Genomic DNA, 26,249 nt, shown 5'->3' with positions numbered 1-26,249 from the left:
AACTCTAACTGGACCAAAAATTGCCATCTCGAAGTATAAACTTTAACACAATTAATTTATATGATGCTAATCATGAAGAGATGGTATGCTCAGTACAGTATGTAGAGCCTTACTATATTTACTGTCTGTTCTGCCAGTGAGCTATGTGAAATATGCTGCAAAAGAAAACAGATCTGGGAGAAGTGAAGATGAAAGAACTATAAGCCATACACGTTTGAAATGATACTTTCAATGTGCAATATTACAGTATACAGCAAATAATAAAAAAAAAAGTATAACTACTCAAAAAAACACTTTTCATTTACCAGAACATACGTGCTCCCTACGTGTCAGCAAGTGGGTTGGTGGAGGGTTAGTGCCCCTCCCCGTAAAACAAATAACTCCAAGTCAAATGACCACCCCTTACGGGATTATGGTGTCTGGCAATAGATAGACAGATACATTTACCAAGAGACAAGAATGACAGATGAAGTGGCGACTCACACGATGGCTCATCCTTTAGCCCATCAGATTATTTTACCTTTCCAAGTGATTCTGTATGTGGTTTTGTAACAACTTGTATTATTTTTTTATAGGTTTTGTTATTCCAGTTCCCTGGTGGGAGGATGGCACTGATATGATGATGATGATGATGTATACACCGTGGTATGAACATTAATTGGTGGTAGGTAGTGGTGACCATCATCCACTCACGATGTAATGCTGCCTACTTCTCCTTTCACCTTTATCATTCTTTTGCTGTCCCTCCCCTCCTCTCTTCCTCTTTCTCCCATCACTCCTGTCGCTTTTTATTACTCTTCATTCCTTTTCAAGTGGCTTTACAATGAATGACAAGCCTAATGATTTCCTGTAAGCCAGGAAACCATTAAAATGCCGGGTGGTAACCATATAACCAACCCATACGTGTTCCTTACGTGTCAACAAATGGGTTGTTGGAGGGTCAGTCCCCCTCCATGCAAAATAACTAACTCAAATAGCCACCCCTTATGGGATTATGGTATCTGGCTATAGACAGATGAACATTAATGCTTTTTTTTTTTTTTTTGTCACATCGTTACTTTTGCACACGGTGAGTTTTTGCATTTGCCTACTATATTGTTTTCTTTAACTGAGGTTTGTGCCTTTTGCATAATTAATATAATTTGTTGTATTGATATTTGTGTAACAAGTACTTTATCTAACGACATTCAGGATGATATATTATTATCTTCCTGCGACTCTAAAAAAACTCACCCCGCTAAGGATAACTTGGGTATACAGGAGTTATAGTCAGTATGTTTTCCTCTGAGGGAACTGGGCCATTTTCAAAGCTTGAATACTAGGTCATGGTTTTGTGAAATTCAGTGAACCCTAGCTTAGGTAGGAATGTGTTTCCTTTTTTAACAGTCAAATCAACCCTCCAATATGACCACACTTGGCCATGTTACATATTGTGTTTTTAATGTGCCTATCACTTACAAGTTTAAGTGTTTTCTTCTGTGTAGTCACCTTAATTTAACACACAGCACCAAGTGCTACACTGCAGCTACTGGCTCTGATGACAGGACAAAAAGGAATATTATTACCATTATTATTATTTTTTTGAGTACAATAATATAAACAAACACATCCACAAAATAACAAACTGCATGTCAAGTTTAAAACCTCACATCTGACAAATCATGGCTTCTCCATGGTATATATATATATATATATATATATAATTACAAATCTGTATGCATATACAAAGTACATAGTACATACATCCATGTTCCATACACATCTGCATAAATATACTGAGCAGTTATGATTTGCATTGATGCAGTACTGGTAATAAATTACGGACAAAGGTCTCCTAGCAGGACAAAAATCCGATGATACGTCACAGTAAATACTGGTGTCATAATTATCCTGGAACTACTAACTTAAAAAAAAAAAAAAAAAATGCTTTCTCTGACATCATCCTGTGACAACATAGTAACAAACTGACATATACATAGTGACGAACTGAGACGATACACAGTCACTTCAATGACACTCATCAATACACAAAACTGTCATGTGCATTGCTAAAAACCTATACAACAATGTTAATATCCTAAGCCCTTCTTGTATACAATATACATGTTTCAAATATCATACAAATATCACAGCTTTTTTCATACAAGCAATATTGTAAACTGGGGGAAATCAATATATCAAATTTGTAGGTAGCTAGTAAGGCAATCTTTCTGTGATTTACAGTGGACACAACTGCAATAAAGAACTAAATAAAAAATGAGCAATAAAGGACTATATAAAAAAAAGTAGGGAAATTAAATGAGAATATAATAACAATAAGAAAAACATGCAACGAGGACCATTCCCTTAGGCCCATCAGTCATATAAATAACACACCTCCACCCCTCACTTCATTGCTAACACCCATTATCCATATTGAATACATGCTATGGCTGTCTCCTACAGGGTATACATCAGCTTGGTATGTGGTAAATCAACAGAACAATGAATTACAAGTTGTACCCAGTTTCACAAAAACGATGACAAAATTCATTTATACAATAAGTGTGGTGGCCGGATACAACAATCATGCACATACACGGTGCCTCCTGTGCAAGCCGACAGTCAGACATTTGAGCCAAGATGGCCACCCATTATTTACATTCGCTGTGACTGTCTCCCTTCTGTTCCATTTTGCGCATGCAAGACCATCGAAACACCACAGCTATCGCCATATAACAATGCACGTGCACAACAAATAGTGCAGCATAAGACACTGAGTGGAAACTTTTTGTTTGTGAAAAACTGAAACCTGTGACTTGGTAAGGGTAGGGTTAAGAGTGGCAGACTGAAAAAGACCTGGGATGAAATCATAGACTGTGTGCTCAGGGATAGAGGACTGAATAGGGAGGCTGCCAGGGATCAAGCAGCACAGAGAGTTGTCATTAGGTGACAAAGGCCAGTGCATGTAAGAATGCTGGAGACTTTAAAAATGAAACGAACAAAGGATGCTGCCCCTAGTTGAAAGCGTGGCCCAACTGAGGGTGCCAAGGCCATGCCTAAAAGGGCATGGTTTTTTTGAGATTTTTGGTTGTAGCCCTTCACCCCCAATATACATGCACTGACCCCATGTTAAATTAACCTCGGTATACATAAATCACACTGCGATAAATTTTCACGACATAGCCGCGTCGCATACCAAGGCATGACTGTAGGGGAGAGCAGTGATAGTTCAGACAGAGGGATGGTTCAGACAAAGCATTTCCAGAGAAACATATGCAACCTAAGGCTGCGAGGTTTTGTGTGAAAGTATGACCATTTGTTTACATCAACCACACAGAACCTCCAAGCTACAAATGCCATACTTTTTGAAGCAGGTCAGATTTTATGTTTTTTGCATCTCCCATGCTATATATTGAGTGTACATCGTAAGCTCTACCTCCATAAATATGAAAAGCAGCAAATTATGAATTATTATGGTGAATCTGTGTTGCATGTAGAAGACACTGTCATCAAAAATGAATGTTAAACTCTCTCATGTGAAATTTGTGGGAAACAATCAATTAATTACATAGATTTTGGATGATTCGGACAGCTGTGGAGGGGAATCATTCGGACAGTTAAGGAGGGATATGGTTTGTCAGTGTCCAAACTATCTCTGGCTGCAATATGCATTAAGGCATCTGGCAATAGACACATGGAAATCATATTGTTACTGATTTAGGGAATGCTACTGACCATTCTTACCTACGATGTCTGGACTAGGCAGCCTAGCCCTGTGCCTCTATGATCCTAATGAGTTAAATAAAAGCTTCAATGCTCGATGGATGCATTTACAGTATGTATGGTCATTCACAAAACAATCAGTTTATCAATAATGCATCACAAGCAAAAAGTTGAGGATACCTGTGTGCTATACAAGTTATATCTATATTTTCAACTAATAACTGTAAACCATGTCCTTTATTTAATTATCACTAAAGTTATCTACTTTGTCAGTACTACTCTACTGTACCAGGAGTATTTTTGCTGCATGAGTACAATGGAATAATGTAATAGCCGATACTGTACAAGAGTATAGGGACACTATAAACATACCAGAAATAATTATATTAATACATTACACAGGGAAAAAATAAACTATTGACAATAAGACAATGATAACCCTTGCTCAAGTAAAACCAGAGAAAAATAAACACAAAAATCACCAAACCACCAATCCTAACACAAAAATCACCAAAACACCGATCTTAACACAAAAATCAACAAAACACCCATCCAACAGTGTGTGAACTGGAACTGGGAGAATACTTGTAAATTTTTACACATTAAAATTGGGAGAATACTTGTAAATTTTTACAGGTTAAAACTGGAAGAATACTTTTTTTTTTTTTTTTTTAATTGGAAGGAAGAAGAAACCAAAGGCCAGGAGCCTGCAAGATTGTTTGCTCCAAGAAAAAAACAAAAACAAGATACAAGGAGCCAAATATAAGATCCATTCATTTCAAGATGTCTGGACACACTGTGTCTGAAAGACTGGAGATCATGGGCAGTAGGAAATACAGACAGAGGGAGACAGCTCATCCCTCTCTCCTTCTGCTTGCTGATCTTTTTCTTCTCCACTGATAATATCATTATTTTCTTTGGTGGGTGAGACTTCAGTTCTTCCTTCTTCACTTAATTTCTTGATATTCAATTTTTCCAGTCTCTCAGGATGTTTTCTTTACATCAGGTTCTTCATTCTCTCGTTCGTCATGGTCATCCTTCAGCCTTCATCCTCACTCCCTTCCCATCCACCTTAATTAGTGGTTCCCCAGTAAGGAGCTATCTGAAGTACTAGATGGGAGGGAAGTCAAAGAATAAGTACAGTACCATCCATTACGTCGAGTTTCTAATATCCACACCAGTTTTCCAAATATGATTTAAGTTCAGCCCTCTTAGTTTTCTCTTTTTCTTTAGTTTCTTTCTTTCTTCCGCTTGCTTCTTGATATTCTTTGTTTTTTTGCCATCTTTTTATTTTCCATTACCAATTTCTTCCTTCCTTTCAACTGCCTCTCTCTGACACTAGGTTTTCCAATGTGATTTACAGCTCGTCCCTCTTTTCCTTAGTTTCTTTTTCTTTAAGTTTTCCTTTTTCTTCTGCTTGTTCCTCCTCATGCTTTGCTCTTCTGTCATCTTCTCCATGGACAATCTCTTCTTTCTCTTCAACTGCCTCTCTCTCCTTATCTTGCTCACTTAATCCCATGGTCACCTCCTCCTCAGTCTTCATCCTCACCCCCTTCCCTTCTACCTCAATCAGTGGTTCCCCGACCAGGAGCCTCCCCAGGTACTTGCTGAAGGGGGAACCAAAGAACATGTACCGCCCGACACGCTGGGTCTCTGATATTGACAACAGTCTTCCCGAGTGACCCTGGAGAGACCCCAGAATTTTCCCGTCCCCGTCAACTTCAACCACAACAGACTGGTTCGAGGAGCCTAGATTCACTGTTATAACTGGGTCTAATCCAAGGATCTGTTGTAAAGAAATAAAGAGGAAATTAACCACTGGCACAAGTAGCTGTGTGGCCATGAGGGGGCATGGGGGAGGGGGGGGCAGTGTGATGCATAGTGTGTATAATAAATATAACTACACTGCTAGTATTACTCACCAATATACCACACAAAACTTTTCAAAATTATTACACCACCTGACAATAAAAGCCGTTATCACTGTGACTGGTATCACAGTAACGACGAAATCCTTTGAGGTTCAAAAATATCCAAATATTGTATTGTGATGAAAAATTAGATACAGATATACTGCAAGGCATATTTTATTAATGTGAAAAAAATACCATGTACTGTATGTTGCAAAATCATCATTACGTAACAATTATTGAATTCCCAAGTTTTCAACAGTCACCAAGACAATTACCAGGTAAGTTGCAAAAATTTATCAGTGTGCACTGGAGAAAATTTTACAATAGTATGTAAATGCTACAATTAAGTAGTCTACATCATATGAATGTAAATTTATTTATCCTATTCTTCTGTATGCCTTCAGATGGCTTAAGTTTTCTAAACACATTGCAGTTGACTAAAAACTTGTTTGCAGTACGAGATCACTAAATTGTGGGTTGAGCAAGGGAAGGATGATCAGTGATTTATGGGTTTTATGGGGGGTATATGCCCCACCACGCTTCCCCCTCCAGTGGCTACGCTACCTGAATTAACCAGGTGAATCACACGTCCATAGATAAAAATGATGCCATGCTTTCTTTCAAGGAATCTCCACATGTGAATAATGGCTGCCCAGAATCACGCATATTTCGCCAAGAACCACTTTCAGTGCACTCATTTAAAAAAGAAAAAAAGTGTGAAACTATTTTTGAAAGTCATTAGTCATCAACAATAAAGGAAAAAACACTATACTGAAGTCGTCAGCATGGAGTGATTGCGTACTTCTCACTTCTCAAATACACATGAATGCAGTAATCATGAATAATAAACAAACCAGCCAAGCAGTATACTGTAATTTGTATGACACTGCAGTATACAGTAAATCACAAGAACTGAAATCACATAATGATCTTACTTAGTTACATCAACACGTAGTGTCTTCACATGCCGTAAGAGCCGAATTTTCTCTACCAAAGACTGAGAGTTCGTAACAAAGGTCAGGCACAAAGTTAGTTCTTTTTTCTTTCGCATTTGTTGCACTTAAGGCAAAAACATGAATTTTACTGCTCCTTCATCATTAACTTATTTTTTTTCCAACAAAGAAACTATCCACATTGTGAACACGCCCAACTCATTTTGTCTGTTTGCATATAAGCTCCCACACCACACACAACTTCGTCCAACAATTTTACACTTTCCTTTGGAATAAATGCTCTTCTTGTGGTCATACCACTTTCAGGGAGTTTAGGCATAAATGAAGTTAGTTTGGAACCACGTGTTCAGAGTTCTGCGAGGAAATGAGGAGCAAGGAAATAGGCAATCAAACGCTTCTCATCACAGCGACGATACAACACCGAGGCAGGCAGTCGCAGGTGGTATGGGACATGGGCCACGTGGGTCAGGTCCAGTCGAGGAAGCCAATCAACGACCAACAAAAGCATAACACAAGAGTTGTAAACAAAAGCAGTCGTCTGGAAATCCATTACCTAAATGCATCTGCTTCCCACAGAGTTTCTCTTGCGCAAATGGGTGAAATTACCATGCTATTATGTAATCGTGGGAGAAATTAAATGCCTGTATTATTGTTAGATCATTGTTTCTTTTTGTCTTAAATCGCGACTCTAGTGTACCATACATCAGAAAAAGTCCGATGAAGGCAGATGCAATCCAGACTGCCTGAGCACTTCAGCCATGTTCACCATAATAAGGTAAATAAAAGACACATTTTATCAACGTACAGTACAGTATTATTATATACAGTATATTACAGTATACCAGTTGATTACTGTTCTGAATGTATAATACAGTACAGTACTGCAAAGGTAGTGAAAAAAGTTTAAAAACCGTTGGTGCGAACCGGACTAATGTCTGATATATCGGAATAGGTCTGGGTTAACAGGGGGAAGTCCAGATGTCGCTTTTATCAGAATTTTGCTTTTTTCAGACTGGCTTGGGCCCCAATTAGTCAAGTATAGAGATGTTTTACTGTGTTTTTTTTTTTTTTTTTTCTTTGATCTTGATTTATACATGAAGGTACCCTAGGGTAACCTAAGTACTTGTGCTAAGTATAAATGACCTTGACCTATTTTTGAAGGTCATATACAGGCATACCCCTGTTTAATGACGTAATTGGTTAGGTAAAACCCCATCGTTAGGCAGGGTATTGTATATTGGGGTACTTTTAACATGTAATGTGGAGCATTTACCAGCCCTGGGCTTCCCCCTAAACCAAGCTCAAAACCCACCCAAATAATCCCAAAAACAAGTTTAAAGCCATTCTAAATGGCCTAACAGCTGCCAAGAAAGCTAACCTAAGTCTAACACCTGCAAATAACTCATTAAAACTAACAAATAAAATCTGAAAATCGTCAAACGTAAGTCTGGAAAAAATCAAGCTTAGTAAACTGTACCCCAAAATGACAATGTTCACCCCACCTATGACTAAAACACATTAATCTAAGTCTAAAAACAGTTTATAAGTCAACCTAAACACACAATTTGTCTATCATCATCAAAATCAGTAAAAAAAATCAAAACCCATCGTTAAACTGGGGTTTGGCCATCGTTAAGCAGGGTATGGAGGTATTTCCACCCCCGTCGTTAAACTGGGTATCGCATCTAGGGGTATTGTATATCGAGGTATTACTGTACTCATTTTTGCTGCAAAAACTGTATATCTGAAACTGAAATATCTCAGAAACCATCAGAGATACAGCCATTTTGTTAAAAATCTTGATAAAGTTTGCTGAGAATTTTGGCTGAATATTTTACCATTTAGACTAGTGGAAAGTACCAAATTCAAATCTGCTCAGTGCTTTCTTTATAACACGTTTTAGAGAAAACCAAAAAAGCTGTAAAGCTATAAATTTTACAGAAATATAGCTGTGGTCCCTCTCATTATCTGAAAGGAATATGGTTACAGTTAAGCATACAGCTGGTCATTTATTGAAACAAATGTAAAATGTACCCATGCTTACAAAGACAATCAATACCATAAATAATTATGGCAAAGCTTTCTTATTGTGGCTACACAATAAGTTAACAAGCAACGGGTTATATTTACTACTGTAACAGGGTGTGAGTGGAGGACCTGCAGCAAATAAATACCATTAAAGGAAATTAACCCCACGAATCCTACAGCTAAATTCATACACATAGATTCAACTCAGTAACAAAGTGCATGCGGAAGATGTGTTGCAAAAAAAAAAATTAATTTGATATTTTCTTACAACCCTGACTTTTTTCCTTTAAGCTTCATATAATATTGTTAACACTTTCAATCTGGTGATGGTCTGGGCATATGGAGAGGATGGAGGACAGCAACTGGGTGTTGAAGGGTAAGATTTATGAATGTTGAGGGTTGAGTTAAAAGTGGCAGATCAAGAAAGACTGGGACAAGGTCACAGAGTATGACCTCTGGGATAAAGGACTGAATATAGAGCCTGCTAGAGATTAAGCACTGTAGAGAGCTGCCATTAAGTGACCAATGCCAATGCAAGAAGACATGATGAATCCTCTATTAATGAACAAACTAACTTTAGAAGGATGGAGAATGGCAACTGGGTGCGGAGAGTGAGGTGTGCAAATGATGGGGTTGGAGTTCCAAGAGGCAGACCAAAACAGACTTGGGATGAGGTCACAGCCTCTGACCTCTGGGTTTAAGGAGTGAAGAGAGAGGCTGCTAGAGACTAAGCACCATGGAGAATTGCCATTAGGGACCAAAGCCGATGTATGTAATGTAAGTACGCTGGAGTATTTACATATGAACAAATGAAATTTAGTTTTACAGTACTTATCACAAGATACTGGTAGTGCTCCACAACAAGGTACTGGTCACCCTCAACTAAAATGTCTGGACTGAATAACCTAGCTCTGTGCCCTATGATCCTGACGGGGCAATAAGGTAGTCTTATTCTACTGTTCTAATGTACAGTATGGACGTATGTATCCTTTTTAAGCTTGGTAATTCACCAAACAATCAATTTTTCAACAATGCGGCACAATCACTAAGTGAAGGATACCTGTGTACTATACATATTATGTTTATTTTTATCTTATAAGACACAGCCCTCTAAATGGTTCATATTTTTACAAACTAGATTAGTCTATTTCATCTGTAATGCTGTATTGCACCAACAGTGCTGTATTTATTGAATGGATGGTAAAAGGACAGTATTAACATGACATCAAAAATAGATTAAATTAATGCTTAACACAATGCAACACATAAAAAAGAATACCCACTTACAAGGAAATAATGATAAACTCTGACAATCTAAAACCACAGGAAATTACCCAAAAAAGGTCAACAAAATATTCATCCAACAGAGTGGGAAATAAAACTTGGAAAAGACCGGTGTATTAATATCTACAGTTCATCCCTCTTTTCCTTAGTTTCTTCTTTTTCCTCAGTTTCTACTTTTTCTTCTGCTTGCTTCTTGTTATGCTTCTACTTGCTTCTTGTCAGGATTTGCTCTATATACCAGTTTTCCCAGTGTGATTTACAGCTCATCTCTATTTGCTTCCTCTTTTTCTTCAGGTTTTCCTTTTTCTTCTGCTTGCTTCTTATGCTTTGCTCTTTTGTCATCTCTTTCTTCTTCATGAACAACATTTTCCTTCTCATCAACTGCCTCTTGCTCCTTAATCTCCTCTTGCTCACTTAACCCCATGGTCACCTCCTCAGTCTTCATCCTCACCCCTTTCCCATCCACTTCAATCAGTGGTTCCCCAACCAGGAGTTTCCCCAGGTACTTATTGTACGGGGAGCCAAAGAACATGTACCGCCCGACACGCTGGGTTTCCGATATAGACAACAGCTTTCCCGAGTCACCCTGGAGAGAACCCAGAATTTTCCCTTCCCCATCCACTTCCACAATAATTGAGTGACGGGTGAATTTTTGATTCATTTCAGTAACTGGCTGCAAGTGAAAAATCTGTTGCAAAGAAATAAAAAGGGCATCAGTCAGGTTAATGATACATACACACACACTGAATGATTTGTTCTTGGGGAAAAAAATGGAATTAGTCTGGTTAATGGCACACACACACAAACATACATACACATGCTGAATGATCTACTGTAAAGAAATAAAAACAGAATTAACAATGTGGTATACATGCACACACACACAAAAAAAGTATGCCATGCTTTCTGTTAAGGAACCTATATAATGAAACTGGTATTAGTAAAGCTGATGTTTTCTATGGAGTGGCAGGAAAATTAGATGCCAAAACCACCTTTTATTTCTTTCTTTTTTTTTTATGTGAGGAAGAAGGAACCAAAGGCAATGAGCCCACAAAACTGTTCCTTCCAAGAGAAAAGCAAAATACAAGAGAGAGCCAAATTCAAGGTCCGATCATTTCGAGATGCCTGGACACACTGCGTTTGAAAGACTGGAGATCATAGGAAGCAGGAAATACAGACAGAGGGAGACAGTTCCAGAGTTGAACTTCCCAATGGCTACAGATTTTTAAATTTTTTTCAGATGACTGGTTTTAATTCTTTAAGGTCAAAAAACCAAAACACTCCAGTCCCAGCCTTCCTCTTAACTCTTCCATTGCCAACCTAGCCCCTCCAGGCCTTGCATTCAAGGCTGCACTGCATGTCCACCTAATCGTTGACACATCTGTACATTCGAACCTGCAAATATCCTCTTCCTTTATTGCCCATGTCTCACTACCATACAGCATTACACTCCTAACACATGCCGCATACGAAGATCCCTTAGCACGGAGGGCGGGAGAGCCCTCTCAATGTCAAAAGAAGCAACAGCTCCCTGAATTTCTTCCAACCACTCCTCCATCTGGCCACAGAGCTAGCTTCAGCCACACCTCCAGCACATAACAAGTCTCCAAAGTAACAAAACTCTTCCACACACTCAAAAGACTCACCAGCAGAATCAATCCATTCACACCTGACAATCTCCACATGCTCTCCCCGACACACCACACACACATGAAATCAGCAGTATCTCGCAGTCTACCTCTAACACCACTACATCTCATATGCACCCACTTATCACAAACACTCCAAAAGATGGAATTACTTCCCACACCCCTGTGGCAATTAAATCACACATAGCCACTTTCTTCTTTGACAGTACTGCCACCAACCCTATGTACCAATACCTTTGTTTTATCTGCATTTGCGCTCAAGCTCTTGTGCCCAATACCATCTCTCCACTTCCTAAATCTTTCCTCTGCCTCCCTTTCATTCTCTGCCATCAATACAAAATCATCTGCAAAAATCTCCCACAGGAGTTCATTTCTGAAAAGCAAACATCTCATGCAATGTTTTCTGGCTCAATCAAGTTGTAACACATCTATATAATGATAACCTTTGCCACAGCCTCTACCTGGACAATGCACTAGAATATAATCACCATATTCAACTATGCGCTTGGACCAAGGAAGTCCACACCATCTTATTGGTTAGTACTTGAATTTACCCATATGTGGACAAAACACATTAACTAGTTGCTTTCAGTGGATGAAATGTTCACAACAATTCTTATCGCCATTACATGCATTAATATCGTAGTTAGAATTACACCATACAACCTTGACGCAATTGCCCCGCTGGTGCATCCACTGCATGAGAGACTACACATTTATGCTTAAACCTATAAATTCTCATGATAACCATAACACACTATGTTGTTAATGATGCACTATAATTTTTTTTTTGTGTTCTAAAATCAGTGTTTTTTGTACTTTATATCCTCAAGCTACTAAATAACCTACACCATGTCCTCAGTTTTTTAAAAGTCTGAAATAAGAGTTTTCTTGTGCTTTAACTCCTCAGTTTAGTTTTAAATGTGCCCAGCCACTCAAATATTCTAGGTGTTAGAGGGTCTTCACTTGGTGGCACCGAAATATAACCAAGTGACCCCTCTCCTCAGTTATACAATTGTCACTAGATGCCCTTTATACACCTGAAAGGAGAATACTGAATTGCCAGAGGAGGGCTACTGCAGCCCCTAATCCACCTAGTTTACATATCAGATGAACCTGAAGCTACAATTACTATCACTGCCACCCAAATACCTGAATAATACTGTAATCAAAACCAAATTATTAAAACTAAGAGTACAAGGGTGTGGACAAGCCTCCAAATTACACCAATAATTTCTGAAGCACTGGATGATGATAAAACATGTGACTGTATGTGAGTGAGGTGGAGCAGGGGAGGAGGAGGGGGGACCAAGGATAAGATGGACGAATGGAGAGGAGAGGAGAGACAGTTACGGGCTTAAGGAAGGGTAGCCAAATGGTGGAGGATGGGAAGATGTGGGGGGAATTTGTCTGTGGTCACCTCTTAGGAGATTAAGGTGTCTGGCAACTGCTAGACAGAAAAATGCCATCTTTCTGTACTGTTTCTGTGGGATACAGGCTGATTTCATCTAACAAAAATAGGTATTCCATAAATACCCACAAAAAAACTGGGGATTGCTTACACTTCTGCATTCCATTTTAATAATCAGTCATCAAAGAAAGCAATACTGTTCTAAATACCCACCTTGCACGTCTTTACATAAAGAAATCAAAGTACTCACCTTGTAAGCCATCTTCTCAATGAAGCGAGATGAGTCAAAGCTCGCAACAGCCTCCAGGAGTACACGAGTAACATACATGAGCCGGAGGATCAGTTTCCGAACAAGCGGCAGCTTCCCCAAGATTTCATTGACTTTCCTGTTGCTCTCGGAGAATACAGAGACAAGGGAGATATAGTAGCCTCCCTTACCGTTGGAGCGTATGTTGTCTGGCAACCCTGGCAGTTTATCCACAAAGATCTCCGTCTGTCCAGCCTGAGGCCCACGCAACCAGTGTCTTCAAGGATGCAAAAGGTGTGAAAGGCTTGGTGGCTATGAGAGTTTAATAATGCAAAAATGTAGGTGTAGTATAATGGTGGGAAAAAATTAGCAGGGTCAATGCTTAAGATTTTTTAATAAAGCAGAAAACAGGTATAACTGTGGAAAGGGGTGAGAAAGTTTGATGCCCATGATATTAATGCAGATATTAATGTACGACTATGAGTGGGAGTATGTGTGTGAAAATGTGAGGGATATGGGTGAAAGCATTCAAACATTTTGAAACACAATATGGTGCCAATGTTTTAAGGATACAAAAGGTCACAAAGGTTTAATGGGTATGGTATCAATTCAAAAATTAATTAAGAAATAAGGATGGATGAGAATATGAAGATGTGATGGGTGAGAGGCAAAGAATTCTAACAAATACAACAAGGAAACAAAGGTGGAAACACTTGGTGGCTTTGATATTTAACCTTAGTAAAAACGTAGGAGAAAGAGGGTGGAAACTGTGTACAAATGTGTGGGATGAAAAGGGGGGAATATAAACTGGATATGAGAGACAGAGAAGTTGGAGGTTTGATGCCTACAATTTCTTTTTAATCCAACTGTGTGGGAATGAGGGTGAAAAAAAAACGGATGAAAATATGACGTATACAAGAATGTGAAAAAACTGGAAACAATAATGAACAGATTGGGGGTTGACAATTACTATCTCTTATAAATGCAAGAATGTGAGAATAAGGGTGGGGAAAAAAACAAAAACAGTGAAAATATGAGGTATGAGAATGGCTGTGATAATCAGGAATATTGTAACAATGTATCAATTTGATATTAATGATGAAACTTTGCTGGCAATCCATAAACTGTGTTAACCCTTCATTAGTCAGGTGGGGTGTTTTGGCACTCTAAATTTTTTTTACAAGCTCACATTTCCTAGCAGGTCATTCAAGTATTTCTCTTCGTTCCAGTACTCTCCTGATTCAGTGAGGGGAGGGAGCATGTGGATTGGTTTAGTCCTGCCTCTGCTGTAGTGAGAGAGAGGGGCACTTTCTGCCCCCCCCCTGGAGTGTTCAGTCACCCCATCAAACTAACCATTTAGATCATATTGTGATACAGATTGGTTTTTTATCTTCTTCTTGCATATTGTTTATCATTATACTAATTTTAAAAATCACAAAATGTATTTTCCTGTGTGTGTTTACCTGACAAATGAGATGAGTCAATCTGATATTTTCTTACTGATATTATAATTCATTGTATTTATTATAAATTAATAAACATCACCTATAGGGGATTCAGTATTTTCATTAGTGACTGCAGAGATATGCTGAGGCGGCAGTATGAAAATATTTTACATGTTAGTAACACTACATGTATCTTTGTATTGGGGTGTTGTAACACCCCACTGGACTAACCACGTTTGAATACCCCACAGGACTAACGAAGGGTTAATGAAACATTCCTTTGTATGAATTTGATATTACTGATGAAGCTGCAAGTGTTAATGATTAAAAATCCTTATCACTATATTACTATCAATTTTAAATGCACGACTGTCATAAAAAGTAAATCCATGAAAAGAAAAAAGATTAGGACTCAACCCTTTTAACTAAATTTGGACTATCACTGATCTTTCCTCCTCACAAACACTGTACAGGCATAAAAACAATACCAACAAGATGGATGGATGGATGGATGAGATAAACATTTAAACAGAGGAAATATTATATGAATGACACTAAGACAGTGTATGTGAATGAGATGGAAGAAGGATGGAGGGGAGGAAGGGGGAACCACAGAGGAAGTGGACAGTTGGAGTGGAGAGGTATATGAATGAGGGTGGTGTGAGCTGGAGGGAAGGCAGCCTCATGGCTGAGGACAGGGTGCCATGAAGGCGATATGTCTGCAGCTCCCCTCTCAGGAATCAGTGAGTCCTGCAATAGATAGCAGGATAGATACAAATATACATTAATTCCTCACTTAGACCCGTAGATAAGTTTCTAAAAATACTGAACTAGGTGGAAATCGCTTTGTCAGGTTTATTTCCTGAAAGAAAATTTGTCTTGTAAAGCATTAAAAAATCACATTCAAGGCTGCAGGTAAATAACAAAATGTGTCTCATTTGACGAGCTGTATGTGTATGTATTAGCTTACAGTTCATATGCAGTTTTAAGATACAAGTGATACTGCGAGATGAAAGTTACCGGTAGTGTCAAATGTTGCAGCCCTAACCCTTCCTTGCATATCATGACAACTTAATAATGAACAATGGCATGTTAAGTGAAAAATATTCCACTGTTATAAAACAGCTTCTAGTAAAAAACATGGTGCTGTAAGTGACAGCATGTTAAATATAGCATATTGTGTTGACATACCATACCTGTGTACTCTGTTTTTGAGGGTCTCACACACAAGCACTGCACTGTGATCTGGAGAGAGCTGGACACCATTGGCAAAATGTAAATCCTTCACAAGCACGGTGTTTGTCTTGGTGCGGGGATCAAATCTGATGAGCCTGTGGAAGATATTAATTTCACTGATCATGTTGTTACTGTTGTTCAACCTCAGTCTACCTAACCCAGGAGACTCAATGACCACAGGTAAGCAACTGCCCCTATCAGATTGTCCCACAGGCTCCCTACACTTAGTGTGACATGTCCTATGAAATGCTCTATTATGTGGGTTATATTATGTGGGGCTGTTCTACAAGCTGGGCACATCATCTGTGATTCCATCAGTCCCACCCTATGCTGCTAACTGAGAAGGGCTGAGTAATGTCCTGATCTATGCCTAGATAGGTGAACTCTCTCAGCTCTTATTTTAAAAGAAAACCTCCAATGGGTGGATATCAAAAGGGAGGCCTTGTACTATACTGTAATGTTCAGACTGAGGTGTTACATAGCCCTGCAGATGAAATGAGTAGGTAAGCATTTTTACAGCAATAACCCACCTCAAACATCCTTCCAACTTACCTTCCACTTGGGCTGCCCAGAAATTCAATTAGGGACTTGTAGAGGCCCTCATGGTAGGAAGCATCGGACCAATAAATATAACCTTCAGAGTCAACGTCAAGGTCATCGGGAATTTTGGGGGCGAAACCTTCTATCTCCTCATGGACATCAAATAGTGACTCCTTCTCTCCTGGAAGTACCGTATTATTTAGCTCATTAATGCTTAATCTGTACTTCATTGCTGCTGTTATCATCTAACTCATTTGAACATGAATCTGTTGGACTGAAGGCAAATGCCACCCTTCTGCAGTCCACAATCCCACTTTCAGGAGATTGAGAGGGAGGTGATGGATGTTTGTATACCCAGAACAGAGAAGCTGCCTGATTATGTTAGTGCTATCATATGATGGCATCCCTCTCAAGTAGCAAAGATACACAGCATCATAAAAGACACAAACAGCATTGCATGCTGCACCTGTAACACTTCCTCCTATTCCTCCAACATGTAGTACTCCTTAAAACCACTTAATCTGTAAAACAAAATGTCTAGAGTGAACAACCTAGTCCAGTGCCCCTACAGTCCTGATGTATTTGATAATCTATCTATCTATTTATCAACAGCCAGATGCCTAATCCTGTAAGAGGTGGCCACAAACAAGTTGCCTCCATGTCGCCCTGTTCTCTGCCATTTCACTGTCCTCCCCCCAACTTACATCCCCCTCTTTTATATATCTCTCTACTCCATCCCTCCATCTCATCCTTAGCCTCCCCCTCCCTCTTTCCCCTTCCACCTCACTCACATCCACTCCCCTCATTAGTCCCTCACTCTCCATTCTCTCCATATGGCCAAACCATCTCAGTGTGTTTCTCCTAACACTTTCTATCACATACACATCCACACCACAACGCTCCTTCACTTCCTCATTTGTCAGTCTGTCTCTCCATGTAAATCCACATGCTTCCCTCAAATAACTCAATTCCACTACTCTCACTTGTGACTTGTGCCCTTCCAACAAGGTCCAAGCTTCGCTTCCATATGTTTAAAGTGGGAATCACAATACTGTCATGCAGCATCTTTTTTTACTTCCACACTCACTTCCCTGTTTCTTATCACTGCTTTTAATGAACCAGCAACCTTTCTTTCCTGCTGTACCCTTTCAAGCACTTCACCTTCCAAACTTCCATTCATACCCATCTCACTACCCAAATATTTTAATGCACTCACAATTTCCATTTCCTCACTATCCAGCCTCAATGTGCTTTCAGTGACTTCATTCTTCTACAAGACCACAACTTTTCTCTTCCCTACATTCACCTTTAGTTTCTGTTTCTTACATACTCTCCTAAACTCCATCACCAAGCCTTACAGTTCCCCTTCGTCTTCACTTAATAATACAGTATCATCTACAAATAACAGAACAGGATGTCCCCAAACGCTGCCCTCTTTCATTAGGGTCGCTCCAACATCAACAGGATGTCCTCAAACACTGCCCTCTTTCATTAGGGTCACTCCAACATCCATTGCCTTGACTCCATTCACGTACAAATTGAACTAGCTTGGAGATATGACGCATCTCTGTTTCAATCCAACGTTCTGACAGAAAAATTCAATCAGTTCACCATCCAAATGCGCTGTAGCACTAGTGCCCTCATAAATAATCTTTATAGCATTCAACAGCTCCCCATTTACTCCATGTATTTTTAATATTTTCGACATTCCTTGTCTATCCACTCTGTCATATGCTTTCTCCAAATCCATGAAGGCAGCATACAACTTCCTTCCCTCCTCATGAAATGTTTTCACTAAATGCCTTTGGATCAATATCTAATCTAGACAACCGCTCCCCATCCTGAAACCTCCCTCTTCTTCTCCAACTATTTTCTCTGCTATTTCCCTCTGTCAGTAAGTACCAGGTATCCTACCACATACTTTTCCTGTAACACTAAGAAGACAAATTCCCCTATGATTACCACACACTTCTTCTTCCTCCCTCTTCCTTTGTACAGAGGAATAATTATACCTGTTGCCACTACACACAAGATACCACCAGGTGAACTTCTAGTGGAATGCTGTTTATGTACTAACTTGTAAACAGCCTTCATGAACACCACTATTACCAGGACACTCTATGCTTGGCAAACTTATCTGGCAGCATCATGAATAAACTAGAAATGACATCCTCTGGCTAGTATAGTCAGCTTGTATTCATGTGACATAACTCAGCCATTACACAACTGAAATACTAAGCTGTGGCTGCATGAAATTCTCTAAGTCACTGTTATGCAGTAGGAATGAAACTCACTTACTACAAATCAACTCTTAGTTGACTTCAGCTGGCAATCAACTGAGCTGAAAGGGGTTAGGGATCTTTGTCAGGCTAAAACAAATGCACATTCTTTTTACCCTGTCATCATCATCATCATCCCCATCTCCTTTCCCACCCTAGGGCAGCATGCCTAAAACTGTCATCCCTCCACTTTGAATGCTGACTTATATGAATATATTAACACTGAAATACGATGCTAGTCACAACAGGTACTAAGGCAAGGAAACAGAGCCTTAGTATAGCGTACCCACTGTCTTTTTGTGCATCTGAGCTACGTAAAATAAATTGCACAAGGACAGTAATCTGGACCAAGTTAATTTGGAGGAAGTACAGGATGAAAATCTCGGCCAAGTTAATGCGAAAAGATGCATAGGACAAAAACTGGGGCCAAGTTAATGTGAAAGAAGCATGGGACAAAAATCTGGACGAAGTTAATATGAAAGAAGTAGAGTACAATTCCTTTAACTCACCAGTGTCCACATCAAGAGAGAAAAGGCCAAGGTATGCATCAGCCACCAACAGCTTGCCATCCGGAGAGAACCGCAGCCCTAGAGGCCGACCACACACCTCTTCTTTCCATGGGGCATCTGGGTGGGTCACCATATGAACATCATTAGTAATCATCAGCATTATTGTCATCATTATCAACATCATTATTACCATGACGACTATCCCCATCATTATCATCCTCAACACTATCACAATTATCACCATTCTCAACATCCTCAACATCACCACCATACTCATCATGCATGTCATCATTACCATCACCAACTCCATTCATTATCATCCTCGACATCATCACCACCATCACCACCACCATCATAATACTCATCAATGTCATTACCATCACTGCTATCATCTCCATCACCATCACCCATTTTATTTTCACAACTAGTACTGTAAACATAATGTTAAAATGATGCATGAATACCATTACACCATGATCAATAAAGCATTCATTGTTTTGTACTCTTATCACCATTATTCTTATCATATCATCATCATAATAATCCTTCTTGGCTTATACCATAACAATAAACATCATCCTGACCTCTTTTTTCCAACCTAATAATGGAGTGAAGTGAGGTCCAGAAATCCAGGGAAAAGAAAGTACAAGAGGGAGGAACATCACAAGCATGCTCAGTGAAATCGGTAAAACATTCATTCACTTATTCAAGACCCCAGAATACTGGCTGTGTCTCACAGGCCTACCTTTTTCACACATTTGTTTTCTTTTCTATATAAACATGGCTCACAATTCTCATCAGATAGCCTATCCATTTACTATCAAATTAAAATGGGGTGCCAAACACCAGTCTCGCTTGCCTCTGTACATAACTGAATTCACTCAACCAACTTGTTTGCCTGTCAGTTCCCTAGCCTCCCTCAATTTCTTATATTGTACACTCACTTACCGTACTGTATCCATCCACCAACTTCTTGCCCTAATATGCCTCCTCACACCTTCAAACTCACACATACCCTTAGTTGTCCGACCAGATCATCTAGACAAACTCATTTCTTACTTTTTATCAATAAATTTCCTTACTCCACACCCTTCATGAACCTACATGTTTCTTATCTCCAAGGTATGCAATCCACACACATTATTTAACAATATTCTGGGCCGATGACACACTGACGCGTCATTTGTCGGCCACCTGATTCCAGGCCGATGAAGTGGCAGTGCATCATTTGTTGGAGCAATTTTTTATGGTTCAAATACATGGCACAACAATTTGGTGAACACAGGCAACACAGCTTCAAAAAGTTGGAAACTCAACCCCCGCCAGGATATGGAGCAGAGAAGTTGTGCAAGGCTGGCCCGGGAAAGTGTTAACAGTTGCATTTCCATTGCTCTTACTCTTGATTTTCATATGTGCCACATCAATATTTCACACCCATACACCATTATGGACACTATCATACCAGGACAGGATCCAGCACTTTGGAAAAGCGGGGTAACACTCCTAGGTAGGAAACTCAACCACATTTACCAAGTAGTCAAAGTCCAGACTGAGACTACTAGCTAGCCTATACATAGCTCATCCTCTTGGGGACTATGTCTCCTCCATTTCCCTGCATCTCACCATGTGGAAGGACCCTGTTCCAGCCCTAGTGAGGTGCTGTCTGCCATAAGAAGGCAGCCGCTTGTTTGTGGTCCGTGAGTCTGCTTGGCCAGAGAGGTCAGGGTAGAAGAGCACAACTTACAATGAGAACTGCTTAAACTGAACTGTATATCTCAATGTCCCACCAACTTACTCAAAAAACAGTGTCATACTTAACTGTCTCAACACTTTTGGCTTTTCCTTAGCTGAATGAAATTATTTGGTATTTGCACTAAAAGGATGAAAAAAAAATACAAAATGTTTTCAGGCTGAAGAGGTCACCAATAACTGAGACTGTTCTAACCTCCAACTTCAACCTACAGATGTTTTTTATAAGCTAAACAGAACTTTCCAGATCTCTCTCTCTCTCTCTCTCTCTCTCTCTCTCTCTCTCAAATGGAGTTCTAAGTTATCCTTGACTTAAACTGGTTGTGGCTGAAGGCCTTAACTCTGCTCTTGTAAAACAGAATCAGGTAACATATATATTCCATTTGCTTATTCTCGGTAAATTCAAACAAATTTAGTCATCTTAGGGGCGACATTTTGTGATGAAGGGGCTTTTGAAAGCTATATTTAACTCATAAAGTTCAAAACATTCTCCCTGAGCTTACCAAAAGCACCAGGATAGAAAAAAAAAAAATCCAATTATATGGGTTCTGAGCAAAAATTTTAAAAGCCTGATTATATGGGTTAAGAACTACAATAAAAACATGATTATAATGGTTAAGAATGAAGACAATAAACTACAGTATAATATCAACCCCTTTCAATCCAATGACATTTTTTGATTTTCTATTTGCCACCTCCAGATTTTTACAATTTAGGAAGAAGCCCTGTTAGTGAGTGGATTAATCAAAGCTACATGTACTCCATACTTTAAAACATCATCACCCATCTTCCAGAAAAAAAAAATCTGGAGACAGCAAAGAAGCAAAGCATCTCCTCAGTCTTTAAAAAAATAAATAAATAAATAAAAAAAGCAAGAACATCATAAAAAATGTCATTGATTCAAGAAGTTAACTGGAAAAACTATGAAAACATCTCACCACATCCAGGGCCAATGGAAGCTGCAACTTTGTAATGGTCAAAACTTGGGCCCCAAATGCGTAGAATCTTCCCACCATGGAGGCTCACAAATATTTCCTCCGGGTCACGGGACGCAATGGACTCAGGCCCTACAATGTTACCATCCAAAACCCTCTCTGCAGTGTCAAGTATGTTGTTCTTGGCCAGTGCTCCCTCTAAAGGCAGGGGTGGTGGAAGTCTGTGGAGGGAGGAAGTGTAGTTCAAGAAGCAACCTTAAGTTTAATGGGACACAAGTTCAATCCAAGGCTTTACTGTACCAATCCTCCACAAGACCCACAGATATGTCATAAAAACACTCCCACTATATCATTTCTACCTTAACTTGGCCCAGATTTTGGTCCTTTGTAGTTTATTTCACACAGTTCAATGGCAGAACAAGAAAGTGCTAAAGCTCTATAACCTTTCCATAGCACTTCTTCATGAAAAACACCAAATTATAACGTTCATCTATTGTTGCTGTTTGCTGATGATACAGTATTGTTGAGTGAAGATGAATGGGAGTTGCAAGGTTTGGTGAATGAATTTGGGACAGTGTGTAGGAAGAGGAATCTGAACGTTAATGTAAACATAAGTAAAGTTATGGTGTGTGAGAGGTATGAAGTCACAGAGTGTGCAGTGAGGTTGGATGGTAAGGATATGGAGAATGTGAGTGCATTCAAGTACTTGGGTAATGTTATGTTAAGTTAATGCATTTCTAAGGCAGCTTATATCTGAAACCATAAACAGCAAAGGTGCAAATATGGAGGAACCACTATAGACGAATGACATCTTTAGCCTGAAAGGAGATAAAAGTGTATAATCCTGAAATGGTAACACTTACACACCCCTCACTCTTCAAACATAATGATGAACACAACGAGCAGAATGCCAAGTCAAAGTCTACACCATGCTACATAAAATCATCGGTAAATAGAAAAAAAAAGAAAAAAAAGTCTTTAGACTTAAATGGAAAACCATCTATAAACCTGAAATATAAACCTGGCACATAACTCACCGGGTCCGAGGCGCTTTATTCGCTTTTTTAGTTAGTTCTTTTTACGGGGTGGGGCACTAACCCACCACCAACCCTTTTAGTCACCTCGTACGACAAGCAGGGATACTGCGGGAGGATTCTTGAAACCCCCCTACCCCCAGGGTGAGGTGGAGGGAGGGAGAGGGAGGGGTAGACCAAGGATGAGGTGGGGGGATGGAGTTGAGAGGTATATGAGGGAGGGGAGGGTGAGTTGGGGGGAGGGTAGTCAAATGGTGGGTGACAGAGTGACTTGGAGGCGTTTTGTCTGCGGCCACCCTTTGCGGGATTAGGGCGTCAGGCTATAGATAGCCAGATAGACATAACTCACACTTCAAAAATGATGGGCATATGGGGTTGGAAGCCAGCTCAGTGCTCCATAAAATCAGTGATAAAAAACAATAAAACAGGAATGATGTTTGGGCTGAAATAGTAACCAATTAATAAACTTGATATTGTATACTAGACTTTGCACACAACTTACTCTTCAAATTTAGTGACGGGTACATGGGGTGGGATGCCAGGCAGGAGCGTAAACACCAGCAGCACAATAATCAAATCCACCGTCAGCCTCACCACCCGCCTCAGTAGCCACCACAACACAAACATTGCCTCTGAAATTGATGGACACCAGATTTTAATAGGCTTTCCTCACTATTGTTGTTGTGCCTCAGGTTCCTCTGGAAATGAACCTGGGGGGCTGCAGGCTAAAGCTGCTCTTCTACAGTCCACTATCCTCCTTTGGGGGAACAGAGAGAACCATGGGCAACTTACACTACCTGGTTATAATGATGTCATCACGTGAAGGCATCCCTCCAACCATTGTTTTAAGTATATATATATAGAGAGAGAGAGAGAGAGTATGCTGCATAGTTCTAAGTAAACTTTATTTGTAATGTTTCTTCCGCAAATTAAAAATAAGCAAGATATTGTGGGGTCGTTAGTGTGTGCCTATCCTGGCAGTCTATTTATTTTTCGTCCAGTTCAGGTGATGTGCTTTTTTTCTCTCTCTCTCTCTCCTCGGTGCACTACGGTCATAGGACGTATTTTTTTCTTTAGGTTGGTGCATTATGGTCCTGACTCGGACAATCAAAGGGAGGGAAGTGAGTCTGTCTCATGTTTACAAATCTGAAATCAGTGAAGACTCTGTCAATGACTGAGAATAACAATGGAATTTGTTCTAGGTTGGACCCAAATAACATGGATCTAGGTTATGATAAGTGGCATTTGGGTAGATTAATGCCTAAAATGGCTTAAATTCATTCATTTTTGTATCTTCACCATTAGGGAAAAAGAATAAATCAGGCTGGGCTAAATGTTTACAAAGCCATAACACCACAGTAAAAACCTATCAATATCTTGCTTAGTTTTAATTTGCAGAAGAAATGTCAGAGAAGAAAGCTGAGTTAGCATTGTGCAATATATTCTATCTATCTATCTATTGCCAGATGCCTCAATCTCATACAGGGTGGCCACAAACAAATCGGCTCCACGTTGCCCTGTCCCCTGCCATTTCACTGCCCTGCTCCCAACTCATACCCCCCTCTCTCATATACCTCTCCACTCCATCCCTCCATCTCATCCTCGGCCTCCCCCTCCCTCTCCCACCCTCCACCTCACTCACATACACTCTCCTCATCAGTCTCTCACCCTCCATCCTCTCCACATGGCCAAACCACCTCAGTGTGTTCCTCATAATGCTTCCTATCACATCCACATCCACACCACAACGCTCCTTTATATCCTCATTCGTCAGCCTGTCTCTCCATGTGACTGCACAGGCTCCTCTTAAATAACTCATTTCCACTGCTCTCAATCTTGACTTGTGTCCTTCCAACAAGGTCCAAGCTTCACTTCCATACGTTAGAGTTGGTATCACAATACCGTCATGTAGTAACTTTTTCACTTCCATGCTCACTTCCCTGTTTCTCATCACTGCTTTCAAGGAACCAGCAACCTTTCTTCCCTGCTGTACCCTTTCAAGCCCTTCATCCTCAATGCTTCCATCTTTACTTGTGATAGCACTCTCACTGTCCATTTCCTCCTCATCCAACCTCACTGTAATAACCCAAGTTCTCCCATACCAGAGCAAGAATGATGCCTTCACAAGATGAGACTGATATATACCTGTAAGGAGGAGCTGCAGCCTGTCTGGTTTTACAAATGTCAGGTAATTTTTTTTTTTTTTTTTTTTTACCAACCCTTTGCAAAGCACTACCTTTGTTCCATTACAATCTTGGAAACAGGTTAATTCAGACAGGTTGTTCATTAAGAAACTTTCTTAAATTTCCCATTTCGGATAACACCTCTTGGCAAGACCAAATTATATTTTTCCGATGGTCTTTGTTGTGTTTCATACGAATCTGACCGCCATCTCTACCAGAAATCAGTAGTTTCTCAGACATTATTTTCATCCACCAACAATCTTAAAACCCTACCAAAGTGGGGAGGGCTTTGAAGATCAGAGAAAATGAGGGGTTCAATACGGTAATTATGAACTAGAGAAGCTACCAACTCCCTGGTGGAAGGAAGCTGAAAACTCCTCCAAAGCAACAAGCACCATGAGAAAAACTTAATTTTGTCTTGACCTAAAATCACATATAAACAAAATTAAATTAACCAAATCAAAAATTATCTAACCTAACATGCCACAGAAATTGGAGGTGTTGTTCGAAGGCACAATAATACTGAAAATTTACTTGGAGGTCATGTCATATGCATGTATTTGTTGGTGCTGGTTTGGTTTACTTGCAAAAATTTACCAAATATCCTTCAATTCCTTCACTAACCCTCCAAAAAACGGTGGACTGAAGGAGGGACACGTTCAGGAACCATTTCCAGATACACTTAGAGCTACAACTACAACCAGGCCAACTTCAAAATAATTAACATACCTCGAAAACCACAAACTATAACGATCAATCCTTACTGCGCAGTGACCCCGTGACAAGCTGCAACTACGTTATCATAAAATTGATAATCAACATGCAGTCCAAGTAGCCACCGGTTACCATGGCAATTAATCCTATTTTCATTCCTTTACCGGCAGGCTTCAGCAGTGAAGTAAAGAAAACTGCTCCACAAACTACGTATGTGAGGTTATAATTAGTCTGGCAGTATGACAATGCCTTATATATGTAATTATAATAGCGAAGAAGAAAAAATATACAAACACTTCTCACCATCACAAATGCCTAGCGACAGATTTCAAGGGTTGCCAACTGAGTCCTTGAAATTCGCCACTTCCGCTAGATTTGACATGGCTACCTTGATATAGATTGACTGACTACAAATTCATGCCATTAACTCACAGT

At 39.7% G+C, this 26,249-nt stretch overlaps 1 protein-coding gene across 1 annotated transcript; it reads right to left on the bottom strand.

Annotated features, from left to right (window-relative positions):
* Nucleotides 1-1,611: 1,611 nt before the first annotated feature.
* LOC145398195 (adipocyte plasma membrane-associated protein Hemomucin-like) lies at nucleotides 1,612-25,947 on the bottom strand. The gene is made up of 8 exons (XM_080271151.1): nucleotides 25,830-25,947; nucleotides 23,420-23,549; nucleotides 21,887-22,104; nucleotides 19,200-19,316; nucleotides 16,424-16,592; nucleotides 15,832-15,966; nucleotides 13,194-13,467; nucleotides 1,612-5,491 (listed from the first exon to the last, which is right to left on the bottom strand). The coding sequence occupies exons 2-8, from the start codon at nucleotides 23,542-23,544 to the stop codon at nucleotides 5,063-5,065; spliced, it is 1,467 nt and encodes a 488-aa protein (XP_080127277.1). The 5' UTR covers nucleotides 23,545-23,549; nucleotides 25,830-25,947; the 3' UTR covers nucleotides 1,612-5,062.
* Nucleotides 25,948-26,249: the final 302 nt, after the last annotated feature.

This window comes from Coenobita brevimanus, chromosome 44 (assembly GCF_032717465.1).
Source record: "Coenobita brevimanus isolate Jiangsu-jjx chromosome 44, ASM3271746v2, whole genome shotgun sequence".
Classification (NCBI taxonomy): Eukaryota; Metazoa; Arthropoda; class Malacostraca; order Decapoda; family Coenobitidae; genus Coenobita; species Coenobita brevimanus.
The sequence above is the reverse complement of the archived record's forward strand: the minus strand, read 5'-3'. Positions and strand labels throughout refer to the sequence as shown.